This window comes from Sarcophilus harrisii, chromosome 1, assembly GCF_902635505.1.
Source record: "Sarcophilus harrisii chromosome 1, mSarHar1.11, whole genome shotgun sequence".
NCBI classification, from domain to species: Eukaryota; Metazoa; Chordata; class Mammalia; order Dasyuromorphia; family Dasyuridae; genus Sarcophilus; species Sarcophilus harrisii.
Window position 1 is genome coordinate 621,589,610 of NC_045426.1, and position 16,182 is coordinate 621,605,791.

General features: G+C 32.5%; 1 protein-coding gene across 3 annotated transcripts in view; it reads left to right on the top strand.

Annotated features, from left to right (window-relative positions):
• EFR3A (EFR3 homolog A) overlaps nt 1-16,182 on the top strand; it is a 136,486-nt gene that overhangs the window by 26,483 nt on the left and 93,821 nt on the right. For all 3 annotated transcript variants that reach the window (XM_031947206.1, XM_031947207.1, XM_031947208.1), the window contains one exon: nt 15,031-15,107. In XM_031947206.1, coding sequence (XP_031803066.1) covers nt 15,031-15,107 — 77 coding nt within the window. The remainder of the gene's footprint in view (nt 1-15,030; nt 15,108-16,182) is intronic.

Here is a 16,182-nt window from a genome sequence, read left to right on the forward strand (position 1 = left end):
AATATTCTCTTTATGGTATTTAAATTTCTATTACTTTAAAAATGGCCTACTTTTCCATCTATCTTTTTTTTTAAGTGACTTGCCCAAGGTGACACAGCAAGGAAGTGTTAACCATTGGTGCTCTATCCATTACACCAACTAGCCTCCCCTCCATCTATCTTTTAACAGAAGTTTGTGGATCAAAGTTTAGAAGGAACTATTACAAATCAGCTACTTATAAAAGGGAAATGCAATATCTCTTGATATGGCACTTGAGAAGAAGTAATATGAAAAATATTTGAGTAATTATGGAAAAGAAGATGAAAGTGATATGGAGTGATACTGCTCTGTGACAATTCTGTGAACATTTATTAAGCATACATTATTTTTATGGGAATACTGGAAGAAAAAAAAGTAAAACACACAGGTCTATATTAATGGAGCTTGACAGTTATGAAAAACTTGGGCTTACATGGTTTCTCTTCTAACTCTTATTCTAATAGTTTATCTTTCCTTTTCAGCTTTGATTTCAGCTGTATTATTTATCCCTGTTAGCTGAAGATTTTAGAAACATGTTTTCTTGCTTTCGACCAAGTCATTGGTAAAAAATGTTGAACATAAAGAGGCCAAATAGCCTTTTCCTGAAGGATTCATTTAGAGGAATCTAACAAAGTTAATCTTTATTTGTTCATCGTTATTGTTTGAGTAGATCTTTTAATCAGTTCTGAATATATCTAATGTAATGTTATATAGCCCTTGTCTCTTTATTTTGTCTAAAAGGTTGTTAGCAGAGACTGCAATTGTTATATTTTGTTTGTGGGAGTTCTCTGTTCTACTTGTCTGTTAATTCTGTCAAAGAAAAGTTTTTGTTACAAGATCTATTTTTGATAAATTCATGCTAAATATTACTGATCACTATTTTTTTTTTTTACTAAGATTCTACATATTATCCTTTGAAGTAGAGAACTGAAATTTGTAGCATAGACAGGATCCCATGACCTAAAATTCCATTAGAGAAGTGAATTCTCTATTAGAAACAAGAAGAATAAACTTAGTAGATAGTTTTTTTTTTTTTTAAATTGAATGATTGGAATAATACTTTCCTCATTATTGTCATTTGTGTGGTCAATATTTTGTTTTTGAGAGCCTCCAATCCCATTTAATCAATTTCCCTTATATGATGTTAGCCCATGGAGTCTTCAGTAATTGGATTTTTAGAAATCTAAGTTATATGTTAGAGTGTGCCTGACTTTTTCTTTTTAATCTGTCACAAAATTCAACATAGAATTTTTTCCTGTTAAGGTTTCTGTTATTTCTACTATGGTAACTAATATTTTCAAGTTGCCTAAAGACTAGTCTCTTGAAATATTAATGTTTATTATCTTTTATTCACTAAATATTTGAGTATGTACTGTTCTAGGCCCTGTGGGGCATAAAAAGAATTATTAGAATCTCTGTTCTCTATGAGGTTATCTATTTTAAAATAAATATCTAGAGTGCAGTATATTAGAGAGACTATATTAGATTTTAACAGACTCAGAGATTATCTATTGACCTCTAATTTACAGTTAGTCACCTGTCATTTATTAAATATCTACTATGTTCCAGGCATTGGACTGAGCTCCTTAAGGAGAGAGGGCACTATCTTTTTATCTTTTTTGAGTATTCCTAGTGCTTAGCACAGTGCCCGATACATGGTAGGTTCTTAAAATTTTTTGACTATTAATTCATTTAAAAACTCACATCTCACAATATTAATATCTCAAAATACAATCTTGTCTGACTTGGTTGAACTTTTTTGTCTGTTTTAGCACTAGGTGGGGTCCTTCACATCTTTTGACCTAGAAAGTAATTGTGAACCAAAAATATTTATTTCTAATCATATATATCTAAATTATTTCAGACTGAAGAGGCTCTATGTTTTAAAAAGGCATTTAGAAAATGATTTTATGCATTGTCCTATGAAAACTCATTCCATTGTTTAGTAACTTTTACTTTCCTCTAAGAAAAATAATATGTTGTAGTTTTGTTAGTTGCATACATTTTTTGGTCCTTTGTCATCTTTAGAAGTATGAAACAAACGGTTTGCTGACATTATAGATTAAGTAATTCCAGCAATTTTGTTGTTTTTCTGGGGGGAAAGGTAATATAATACTTATTCTACCAGTGGAACCATTTTGGTGTTCCATTACTCTTCCTATGAAACATAGAAAGTAATTTCCTTATTAAAGTTGAAGTATTGTAAGATGCAAGCTATCAGAATTCTTATTCTGTAAACCTTTCTCCTATGTACACATCTGTTTTTTGTTCATTTTTGCAAGTTATTATTCTACTTGGATTAAATTTTGATTTAACTCTTAGTAAAAGTCATATAGATCCTTGATAGTATGTTTTAAAAAATTATTCTGTTTGGTCTAATAGATATGGATTTTTTTGTTTGTTTGTTTTTATTTCCCCTTCATTTCCTCCCCTCTATAGATTTCCTGTCCTTTGTTTTGGATAATTTGATGGATTCACTCTACCATCTTTTACTTCTCACTGCTCCCTTCCCCCTAGTTCTTTAAAAAAAAAAAAAAAAAAAAAAAAAGAATTGTTTACCAGCAAAGTAGGTACTTTAAGCTATACCCTGCAAATTATTGTAATTACATCTGATTGGAAGAAAATGATTATCTTTCATAATCCCTGCATTTCTTTTATAATCCCTATATTCCCCCGACCATTATTGTAGAGTATAATGATGAACATTTCATAATGGAAACAAAAAGAAAACACTTTAATTTTTAGTATAACTACTTACCTTCAAAATGGTTGGGTAGATGTAGGATTAACAGTGTTTCTGTATTTCTTTCTGTAGCCTGTATCTCAAGATTTTTAGCCCTTTTAAAACAACCACCGTAGGATCTTCTGATCTTGTTCTGGTTTGCAAGGCAGGATCCTAATCTTTAGGTGAACCTGATCCTACTTTGAGTATAGTGGGAAGAGACAGGATTGATCCACTGCTTCCCTTATCCCCTGGCCAGCCTTGATCTCTAGTTTCTCTTTTATCTGTTGGATTATTTCATATTTTCTCTAAGATTAAATCATGGTTAAAGTGATTAGGAATTTTGTAATTTGAATTTTAAATATTTGTGATTTTTAAAAAATGGTAATTTCAGAAGACTTATGAATAATACCTGTAAAGAGACTACTTCTTGAAAAACAAAACTATTGTAATTATCTTTTATCTTGTGACAGCCGTATTCTGAATAATATTTAATCTTGTCAGAGAAATGTTATTAAACAATTGTCAACTTTAGGCTTAAAGGGAGTAAATTATAACTTATACAGTGGTATTGTGATTTAGTACTTTAAAAAATATTTTTATAATGGGAAAACATCGAAATACTTTATTTTGGAGAATGACAATTGCTAGCATTTGGTTTTATTGGTTTAGTGAATTAATTGTTGTAGTAAAGTTCATAAATTTCTTAAAAGAAATCAAAATAGAGCTCTCATTGGGTCAGTGTAATCTCTCCAAGGTATAAAGTCCAGTTATTCAATACATTATTAAACTCCCACATTTTGCTAGTCACTTTTGGTAATGGGAACAAAAGTACCGAAAATGAAGTGATCTCATAGTTTGACTCTGGAAAATAGGAGAATCCTGGATTTGAATTTCAGTAGTTATTAAGATCTGTACTTCATTGAGTGTCTTAGTATGTTAGAAGAATTGTTTTTTTCAGCTAAGTAATAATTCAAACAATAGGTTGTTATGATATGACTCCTACAAATTTCTTTAATGATTGCTACTTTAAGTTTTAGGTCAGAGAATGCAGTTGTGAGTTTGTGTTATATTTTCAGTGTAATGTAGCCTTAAATAAGTCCTTTCACCTTTGGGGGGCATTTAGGCTCAGGGATGGAGATTTTTGTTGCTTGGATAGAGTACAAGCTCTTAAGTTGTTGCTTTGACTCTGCTTCTTGTTAACATATGTGGCATAAGGCAGAGAGTCCCTTCATTTTTCTGGGCTGCCACTTAGGCTTCTGCAAAATGAGGACATTGGCTAAGATAACTTCTAAGGTACCTTTCAGCTCTGAATCTATGCTCCTATGGGCATGAGCAAACGACTTAACCTTTTTTAGGCCTTAGTTTCTCTGTAATGTGAAGGTGATACTACTTGCATTCAGTTGCATATGATATTTGTGAAGATCCCATGCAATAATATTTGTGAAACCCATTGTAAGAATGATAGTACTACATTAATATTATTTTATTCATATGTGAAGGGACTAGCAACAACAAAAAATAATAATAATACAAAGAATGAAAGGTAGGAATCCCTTTCTTATTCTTTCTCCCACTTCCCTGTAATCACTCTCATTGCAGCATCCAGAATCATAGAAGCTAGTATTTGAAAGGATAGGCATATCATCCCGTCTCCTAATTGATTTGATAGTCATCTTTTGTGCCTATTGGTAGCTAGTCATCATCTAACATTTGCTTTCTTCAAGGAGAAATAGGAGTGAAAAGGCAAAACCATGTACCCCTCTCTCCTCAAATATTCTTGTTGTTTTACTGCTTTCAGAGGTCTGCAGTCTTTATTAAGTAACTTTTGCTCAAATTCCACTCTTCCTGTATATCTATAAAAGGATCTATAGAGCATCCATCACTTCTCTTTCCCATACTTTGAGTCCCCATCCAAATCCTTTTCCTTAACCCTAAGCTAAACCCTTTTAGAAATAGCATGATAAAGTATAAAGTATGCCAAATTTGGGGAGGACCTGGATTTGAATTCTGTTTTACTACTCCACACAAACTCCTTTTGAAATCTTGGGCAAATTACATCATTTCTCTGGACTTTAGTTTTCTTTCTCTCCCTCCCTTCCAATAAACTTATTTTCCTTTAGAAATATTGGTATAAGTAGGAATTCAGTCCTCTTCTGATTGGTACTATATACTTCAGGCATGTAGTATAAATGAAGCTGTTGGGGATTGTTAGTGTGAAAATCTACACATGTTTTTTGGGAAAAGTTTCCTAAATTGTAAACGATTATTATATAAATTTTGGGATACAATAAATGGATGGAAAAAAGATGGAAGAATGCCATCTTTAAATCCAAATAGAATAATCCATTTGTGTCTGTATTTTCCCTATTGTGTGTTTACTTGGGAAGAAAGAGCAAATAATGAAACTGAGAATGAAAGGAATGAAGGTATGCAATTACATGTGGAAAGATCTTGATGTAATGAAATACTCCCTTAATGGATTAAGGTCCTCTTAATAGAGAGATACTTTCCTCAAGTTGAGATCCATGAACTGTTATTGAATCCTTTTATAATCCTCTCTGACTTTAGCAGAAGCAACATTATGAAGAGGCAGTATGACATTGTGGATAAGTAGCTGTAGACTTGGTATCAAGAAGAACTCTATCCAAATCCTACCCTTGACATATTTTAGTTGTGCGATACTGAACAAATCATGTAACCATTTTGATCCTCAGTTTCTCCACATATAAAAACCTCATTTTTCTCTGACTTGTTAAGATTAGGGCTTAAAGCATTATTTAAGTGTTTGTTATTATTAATCATATCATTAATCAGATTTTATTGATTTTTCCTTTGTGATATTTCTAAGATGTACTTTTACCCATTCGGTATTGGTTGTAGAGGAGATAAGAAATTTTTTCCCTTTTGTGTCTAGGACGATAGACATATAAAATAAACAAATCAATAAAGAAGTTAAAGGATACAAAGCAAGATGCTTTGTGAGCTGGGTGAGGCAAAGGAAAAATAGTCCATATTTGATGGGGTAGTGAGTGTTTGGAGAGCTGGGAAAATTAGGTTTCAGAAAGAGGGTAACACTTGAATAGCGCTTTTAAAGGATGCATAAGAATACAACAGGTGAAAAATAGGAAAGATGTGGCAAACCTATCAGATATGGCATTAAGATGTGAAAGAAAAAAGTTGCAAAGGAATATTCTAAGGCAATAGTAGTCTAGTGTAGTTGGATGATAAGAGTACATAGAGGATTATGAGGTCAGATTGCACAAAAGAGTGATACTGAATTGAATGTCAGACAAAGGAATGGAAAATTACTCCACTAAGAAATTACTCCAGCAAAATGAAGGAATTGTATTATTTTATATGATCAATTAGATAGTCCTATGATTTTTTTTTCCCCCTGAGGCAGTTGGGGTTAAGTGACTTGCCTAAGGTTACACAGCTAGGAAGTGTTAAGTGTCTGAGGCCAGAGTTGAACTCAAGTTCTCCTGACTTCAGGGCTGGTGCTCTATCCACTGTGACACCTAGCCCCCTCTCCCACATTACCTTCAACATTTGTCATTTTTCCTTTTTTGTTACATTAGTAATCTGATAAGTATAGGGTGGTATCTCAGACTTGTTTTAATTTATATTTTTTGGATTGGTGGCGATTTAGAAGCATTTTTTCATTACTACAGATAACTTTTTAAAAATTTTTTTTTATTTTGAAAAAAATTTCTTTACAACATTATCCCTTGCACTCACTTCTGTTCCGACTTTTTCCCTCCCTCCCTCCTTCCACCCTCTCCCCCAGATGGCAAGCATACAGATAACTTTGATTACTTCATCTGAAAACTGCCTGTTCATATTCTCTGACCACTTATCAATTGGGGAATGGCTCTTTTTTTTTTTTTTTTTAATGTAAATTTGATTCAGTTTTCTATATATTTGTAGAAGTGAGGTCTTTATCAGAAACACTTATTATAAAATTTTTTTCAGTTATGATTTACTGATTGTATGTTTCTCTCCATCCTCTTTCCTCATATATCCTTCTCTCTTTGCTTTAACTCTCTCTATTCTCAAAAGTGTTTTGCTTCTATCATCTTCCCCAATCTGTCCTTCTTTTATCCTTACCAGTTCCCCAATTAGATACCCCCTTCTCTTATTCCCTTCTTCTCCTACTTTCCTGTAAGGTAAGAGAAATTTCTAAACATAATTGATTGGGTATATTATTCCCTCTTTGAGCCATTTCCTATGACAGTAAGGTTTAAGCATTAACCATGCCCCTTGTATAGGTCACTGCCTCTCCTCCCCATCTTTTTTTACACTGTAAAAGCTCTTTTGTACCATTTTGATATATATTCTATCCCATTTTACTTCTCCTTTTTCCCTTTTCCGAGTGCATTATTCTTTCTTCATCTTTTAATTTTTCTTTTTTAGATATCAACCTATCATTTTCATCTCATACCCTTCTTCTTTATGTTTACTTCTAACTCCTCTAATAATGAGAAAATTCTTAACTGTTACACATATCATCTTCTCATGTAGGAATGTAAGCAGTTATTGAACCCCTTATGGTTTCTTTTTCCAGTTTACTTTTTATGCTTTTCTTGATTCTTATATTTGAAAGTCACATTTTCTATTTAGCTTTAGCTGTTTCATTAGGAATACTTGAAAGTCCTCTATTTCCCAGCTTCTTAAATTGTGAGTTGAGACTTATAGAGTTTTGGAACTGAATGTGGGGGTAGTAAAATTATAATCTCTCATCAGTAAATGTTTGATTTATGCACTTATTTTATATACCTATATAACTAAGGTTATATAACAACTTCTCAGGCAAAAAGGGCTTCCAAGTGGAGAACATTTAAGAAGCCCTGCTCTGTTTCATTGAATGTCCATTTCCCTGTCTCCCCAGAAAAGGATTATACTCAGTTTTGTTGGGTTGGCTTCTTTCAAGTTTTGTTTTCCCTCTGGTTCTAGGGTATCAGAGCACTTTTCTTTGACAATTTTATGAAAGGTTTTTAATTATGGCTTTCAGATGGTCCAATAATCCTTAAACTTTCTCTCCTGAATCTGTTTTCTAGGTGTTGTTTTTCCCGTGAGATGTTTCACATTTTCTTCTATTTTGTTATTCTTTTGATTTTATTTCTTTATTTCTTAATATCTCATGGAATCATTAGCTTCCACTTGTCCAATTTTAATTTTTAAGGATTTATTTTCTTCATTGAGCTTTTGTACTTCGTTTTCCATTTGGCCTGTTCTGCTTTTTAAGAAGTAAGTTTTACTCTTCAGTGGCTTTTTGTGCCTTGTTTACCATTTGGCTTATTCTCCTTTTTTTAAAGGTGTAATTTTCTTCATTCTTTTTTGTGCTTCTTTTACTAAACTTTTGACTCTTTTATCATGGTTTTCTTGAATCACTTCCAATTTTTCTTTTATCTCTTATTTTATTTTTAAAGTCTTTTTTGAGCTGTTCCTGGAACTATTTTTGGGACTGAGACCAATTTTGACTTTGTTGTAACCTTTTGGATTTGCATTTTGATCTTTCCACTTACCATAGCCACTTTCCGTGGGCAAGTTCTTTGCTCATTTTGTTGTTTGCTCATTTTCCAGCCTATTTTATTACTTTTAACTATTGTTAAAGTGTGGATCTGTACCTGGGATTGAAGGAGCACTGTCCCAAGCTTCAGATTTTTCTTGATGTTAGTTTCAGAGTCAGTTCTGGGAGGGGCTAAGTTTTTTAAGGTGGTAATGATCTGAGTAACTTATTTTTATCAGCTGAATGGAATAAAAAGTTGAAAGAGACTTGAGACAAGGAAACAATCAGAAGGTTAACGCATAAGTTCAAATATGAGGGCCTGTACCATCTGCTGTGTGCATAGAAAGAGGGAATGCATAGGACAAATGCTGTGAACGTAGAAATTAACAAGCTTTGGAAATAGATTATGTGGAGTGTGTAAGAGTGAGGATTTGAGAGTGATATAGAGATTATAAGCCTGGAGAATGATGTGGTGCTCTTTGTAATAGGAAGCAAGTTTGGAAAAATGGAGAGTAAAGGGGGAAAGAGAAGGAGTTCTGTTATGGTTATGTAGAGTTTCAGATGTCTATAGACAGTTTTTGCTATGATACTGAGAGTTATGAGAAAATTTGGAGCTGAATAAATATATCTTAAGCATTATCTATATAGAAATGATAATTGGATCCTTAGGAGTAGAATTTATCAGGATTGTATCAGGAGTAATGGACTAAGGTGAGAAGAGAAGGAACTTTGGGGGAAATCTATGATTAACAGACATTGAACAGACACTATGATTAATAGAGACTCTAGTAAGAGAGGATGATAAAGAGTGATCAGAAAGGCAGGAGAATAATAATAATAGTGTCATGAAAACAGAGCTGAGAGATACTTGGAAGAAATCACCTTCATTATTGTGGGAAAGCATGAGAGCTGAGAAAAGGTCTTTTGAATAGAATAGATGATGGACATGGTGATGACAGATCATTGTTAACTTTGGAGAGGGTACTTTTTCTTCAGTTGAAGAAAGAGATTAGTAGACATATTGAAGGCAGTTAGGTGTTGCAGTGAATAGAACACTGGCTTTGGAGTCAGGAGGATCTGAGTTCAAATGTGGTCTCCATTTACTAATTGTGTGACTCTGGTAAATCATTTAGCCCTCATTATCCTTCCCCTGCTCCCTGCTCCTCCCCAAAATAAGACAAACTGGAGAGGAATTAGGAGAGAATGAGAGAAGAGGAAATGGAGGTGCCAGTTATAGGTAGCTTTCTCAAAAGAATTTTGTCACTAAAGAGAAGAAGAATATAAGATAATAACTTTTGTATGTAGCTGGCCCAAATGAAGGTTTTTAAGGGTGGAAATGATGTGGATTTTTATAGGCAGCATGGTAGCATCCAGCAGATTAGGGAGAGATTGAAGGTTAGTAGTGTCATTAATCATATATAAAAGTGAGAATAGAATAGTGCAAATTATTTTGATGAAGCAAATACTTCAAGGTTGATTACAGAAAAAGTCAAGTATATAATAAAATATTGATTGCAACACTTTGTGGTCATATTAAAAAACTGGAAGCAAAGTACATTTCCTCATCAAATGAGGAATGGTTGAAAAAAAAAAACATTAATATAACATGGCAATGACAGAAATAACAGATATGAAAAATTTGGACAAATGTGAAAAAACTTTTATGTAGTAATCCAGATAAAAAAAAGCAGAACCAAGAATACAACATATATATATATATATATATATATATATATATATATATATATATATATCAATAAAAGGCTTTTGAATTCAGATTCATTGGACAATCTTGATTCTGAAGAAGGGATGTTGGTAATACATTCCTTGTCTCAGGTATACAACTATGGGTGCTTTGTCAAAAAGTTGTGCTAAATTGTGTTTTTTTTTCCTCTAAGTTGAATATATTTGCAAACACGTAAAAAAGCAAATGAAAGCCATAAATTAAAGTAGAAAAAAATCCCATGAAATTATTTTTGATTTAGAAATGGAGAGCTAACTTCATGGAGATTATGGCACTTGAACAAACTTTAAATGATAGTCAGAATTTCTATTTAAGGAACTGTATAAATAAGAAGCACGAAAGTGAAGAATATCCTGGGAAATTGGCCTGGAGAGTAGACTACATGGAATGGAAAAACATGAAATAATGTCAAAAAGGATGGCCAAAAAAAAAAAAAAAAAAAAAAAAATTGTAGGTGGCCTTAACTGTCAGCCTAAGAATAAGAAGGTGGGATTTTATGATTTTTCTAGTAGGGAGACATTGAAGGGTTTTGACCAAAGAATGACATGACCAAGACAGTTAAAATATATTTACAATGTGAAATTTCAGCAGTTTGAGGTAGTTCACAGAAATGGTTTACCATCAACAGAAATCTGCTACCAAAATTGTATTTTAAAATTATACAAAAATAAAATTTATGAAGGCTAAAAATAATGTGTGTATGACAGTTTATTAATCTTACATTTGTTAGATGGGAATGATGTAGAATATTTTCCAAGTGTTTGATACCTTTAAATTGATATCACAGACAAGGTAGATAAGTTACCATACAGTACAATCAGTCTAATTAGAAGTAAGGTGAGCTAGTGGCATACCATGACAGTTAAAAACAAGACATAGAGGAAGGAGACGGAAAAGTCTTACACAAAATGAAGGACTATATTCAGGTATCCACAGCTGAACTGGAAAAACCATATGAATTTAACTCAGCAAGAGACACATCTTCATTTCTGTGCTTGAGTAGGTTAATATATATATAATTTTTTTGTTATTATATTATTGAATGTTTTCTTCGTGATTAAATTAGCCTCCAGTATAATTGTGAAATATTTCTGTTTTTGTTCTTATACTTAAATAGACATCGCTTTGTTATCATTTCATAGAATTCTAAATACTGTTTATACTAGGAAGAGACTTTGCTTATAGCCGTTATTTTTAAAATCTGTAACTTCTTTGTTTTCCAAAATTCTTCTTTCTTTACTATCTTTGAGATTGATGTTCTTGATCAATTTCTTTCTCAGGTATATTTCTACATACAATCTTGACTATGGTGTATTTTTTTAAAAAAAAGTTTTTATTTTCAAAATATGTGCATAGATAATTTTCAGCATTCACCCTTGCAAAACCTTGTGTTCCAAATTTTTTCTTCCTTCTTTCCCCCTCCCCCTCTTCTAGAAGACGAGTAATCCAATATATGTTAAACGTGCAGTTCTTTTATATTTCCATATATATTTCCATAGTTACCATGCTGCACAAGAAAAATCAGATCAAAAAGGGAAAAAAGTGAGAAAGAAAACAAAATGTAAGCAAACAACAATAAAAAAGTGAAAATACTCTATTGTGATCCACATTCAGTTGTTGCAGTGCTCTCTCTCTGGATGTAGATGGCTCTCTCCATAAGGCCATTGGAATTGGCCTGAATCACCTCACTGTTGAAAAGAGCCAAGTCCATCAGAATTGATCATCATATAATCTTGTTGCTATGTACAATGTTCTCTTGGTACACTCATATCTTTAGAGAAAGTTAAAATGTTAGGTACTGATTCTTTATCACTTGGATCTCAACCTATCCTGTTGCTTCTTTGTTTTCTAATATTTCCCTAGTTTATGTATTTTTTTTTTTCATCTGTAAGATAGGAATGGCATTGTTAATAATACATGTACTACCTAACTCAGATTTATGAGGAATCAGAAAATCTGGGTTTTGTATTGATTTGTATCAACCACTCATGAGTATAAATGAAAAGTACTTTTATTAATTGCTAACCGTTTTCTAACCCAGATCAGTTGATCATATGATTTCATACTACAAAGATGGTTGGAGAACATAAATAGTATATTTCTGATCATATTTAGGTTGTTAATCCTTTTTTAATCTTGGTTTCATCATCAATATGTAAGAAGAGTAACACAATTAGCTTTTCTTAGTATTGACATTGGTTGAGATGAAATTGCTTTGTTAACTCTAAAGCTTTCTTGAGCAGCCGCTATTTATTGGATACTTGTTTTGGAGTTAGGAAAACTCATTTTCCTGAATTCAAATCTTGCTTCAGACATTTACTAATTATGTGGCTAGACAAGTCATTTTACTCTATTTGCCTCAATTCTGCATCTCTCAAATTAACGTGAGAAAGAAATAGTGGTCCACTCTATTATCTCTGTGAATATCTCAAATGGGGTCACAAAGAGTTGGACACAACTAAACAATAAGACTTCCCATTGAAGATTTTTGAGCTGCTGAATGGTATTTTTACTTGCAGGGGCAGAAGGGGAAAAGTCTTGGGGCAGGAACACTAGATGATATTGGATATATTGTATCAGTCAAAGTGAGGAGTAATAGAACCCTAAATTAAAATGATAGCAGTGAGAATTTAATTTCTAGTAAGATTAGCAGGGATTCTTAAGCTATTTTGTGTCATGAACTTTGGTAGTATGGTGAAACCTGTGGAATCAGTCTCAGAATAATGTTTTTATAAACATAAAATAAAATGCAGTGTATTGTAGTAATGTTATAAAAGTAATAAATAAAACAAGTTCACACATACCAGATTAAGAACTTCTATAGTACTAGTAGCTGAATGTGAAAAACTTGAAAGAGGAATTAATAACAATAGTGACACTGACCAAATGGATCCATGGTTTGGTCCTAGGGCTGAATGAGACTATCCTCTCCAAGAATCCAGCAAACAATGTGAGTTCTCAGTGACAATATATGTGGCCCACCAGGGTAGACTGAGGCAGGGGTGGAGTCAGAGTGCTAAGAAACATAATTGGACTCTGGCAGTGTGGGGGGAGGCACCAGACATTCTGGGATTGAGAGAGGCATTCTGATAAGTAGGGAAGGGCTGGGGTCATGATATCTAAGACTGAAGGTCTTTTATTCTTATCAAATATTCTGATGATTAGAAGGGAGTGGTGATTTTGCAAGATTGAACAGAACAATTAGAAACTGAGGCAGCACAATTCAGGGAGACTGAGGCAGGACAATGAAAGAGAACTGTGGCACAACCATACAAAACTTTAAAAATTCTAAAGTGTGCAATATTTTCTCATTTGACCTAAGTATCAATTTTTCAAGGTAGATTCTAGTTATTATCCCTATTTTGTAGAGGAGGAAACCAAAGCTCCCATACATACAACTAATTGGTAAGTTATTTATTAGTAAGTATTTAGAATTTCAGTTCAGGTTTTTCAGATCTGACATCTAGTGCTCCTTCCACTATATGACCTGCCTCTCAAGATTAAATATCTTGGTCTTGGAAATTGTTTGGTTATTTGGGAAATGGAGAAAATCAACTACAAGATGAATTTAAGATTTCAAGCTTGAATGATTGAGATAACATTATCTCTATTTTCAAAAGAAGGAATTCAGGAGAAGTAGATATTGTAGAAAATGATAATTTATTTTGGACATGTTAAGCTTGAGATACTAGAATAATTTTCACGAGAAGATGTTTAAACGGTTGGAAATTTGGAACTTGAAGTCAATGTTTGGAGTTTAGACTGATGGAATTCAAAGTAAAGAAATTTTTAGAAGGTGAATATAAGTAATACTTTGGTCAGATACCAGTATTCATATTCTTATTCCATTGTAAAACTAGTGGGTTTCTATGATCTTTTGGAGAGGAAAGTTTTGGTTAATATTGACTAAAACAAATTATTCTACAGTTACAACAAATTACATATATACACATATATGCATAATTGTATATATATATGTATATGCACACACATATGTAGTATCAAAAGTTTTAGTACCATTTAAAAATGAAAAGTAAAAAAAAATTTTTTTGTTAATTATATCAGAATGGCTAGAAAGATACTTCTGCTTTTGGCTCAAATAGGAAAGTTAGGAAGAAAGATATTTCGGGGAGAGTGGGGGCATTTTATATAATGTTAATTCTGCTTTAGAAATTTTGAGTTTATTAGCTAACAATGCTTTTGCTTTAAGATTTGCAAAGTACTGTATATACCCTAGTCAATTTGATCTGCTCTCTCCACTTTTTTTTTTTAGTTGCTTCACTTTTGAAATGCTTATGGTGGGTTGGGAATATTTAAAAGGCATTTGTTGAGGTGGGGGGCGGGGAGAAAGAAAGGAAGGGGAAAGGAAATAGGGAGGGAGGGGGAGAAGGAGAAAGAGATCTGGAAGTCATTTGCATAAGAATGATAATTGAACTATAGAAGCTCTATGGAATTACTTGGAACAAGATCTAGAAAGATAAAAGAATGTTAGGACCTACCAAACCTAGGTTTGGGTGAGAGGGCAGATCACCAATGATCCAGCAAAGGAGACAGAGAAAAAGCCATTACATAGGGAGGAGGTGTGAGAACAGTGTAAAGAAAACCTAGGGAGGAGACAGGGGCCAGCCAAGTCCAAGGGATGATCTACAACTTAAAATGCCAGAGGTCATTTATACTTGAGGAATTTAAAAAAAAAAAACAAAAAACATAGAATTGAAAAATTTAGAAATAATTTGTAACCTTAGAAGTATAATTTAATTTAAATGATGAAGTTGGAAGCCAACTTTCAATCCCTAACCTAGGGTTAAGAACTGAAAATTGAGTAAAAAAAAGAGGATTGGAGGCTAAGTATTGTTGATTTTTGGGGATTGGTATAGGCAGAAAAGAGAGGGAGAGATATAAATTGATATCTTACATAAGTTGGTTTTAAATTTTTTTTATGCATGACAGTTTTCTTATAAATTGTTTCTTAAAATCTAGTGTAATCTTTTTTTAAAAAGTTATTAAAATTGTTTACCTTCATTTATTTTATAGGAGTATGCTGCTGCTGTGCTGCTTTGCGCCCTCGTTACAAACGTCTGGTGGATAACATATTTCCTGAAGATCCAAAAGTAAATTTGACTCCCACTTATTGATCTTTCTATTTGCCAGATTCTTTCACTTCTTCCTCTTCTGCTCTCTATTGTTTCTCTTCTCAAGCTTTTTCTAATTTCCTTGCTATAGTTTTATCTCTAAACCTCATTAGGAGGAGGGTCAGTATTTTTCCTTCTTATTGTCTTTTTAATAATCCATATTAACATATTCTTGAAATCTTTTTTCTTAGATTAAAAAAAGACCAGATAAACAAAAGGATTCTGAACTGGGCTTCCAATTATATAGGCCATGTATAATCTACTGCCTACTATACTTCTATCTCACAGGGTAGTGCTTAAATAAAAATAATAGCAAAAATTTCTGTGCTTTTAAATGCTTTACAGTATAAAAACAGTTCCTTTTTTTTTTTTTTTTTGGAGATTTTCACGTTAGAAATGAATCACCTGGTTTTATTTGATCATAATGTAAATGAAAATGCTCGAATGTCTGGTTTATCCTATTTTTAAAGTGTTCAAAAAAATTCCAAGTAGTATTTCCTAGATTTTTATTTCATTCTAATGATAATAACAACCATAGAATGATTTTACTTGGCTTAAACTTTGATTCTGCTTATTACTAGTTTTTATGTATCTATGAAAATTTAGACATACAAAAACGACTGATCAACATATTTATTGAACAACACTGAATCTGCAAGATGTGATGTGGAATACAGTGAAGTACAAGACATGATACTTGTGCTGAATAAAAATCTATTTGGGTAAAAATATGAAAAGTTAAACTGCAGAAGCAGCATTGGAATTGCTTTTTTTTTTTTTTTTTTTTAACCAGTGTTTTAGAGATAGCTATTTAATAAATTATTAAATTAATGTCATTATAATTCACATTAAATAGTGTTGTTCATAAAGTGCTATTATCACAACATCCTGTGAGTAAGGGAGAGCAAGTATTATTGTCTCTCTATGAGAGGTTAAGTGATTTTTCCACACTTGTGTAACTATTAAATAAATAAGGCAGAATTAAATTCTAAGTTTCATGACCCCAACGATATACCCCACTATACCATGCTGTGACATTATATATGTGTGTATA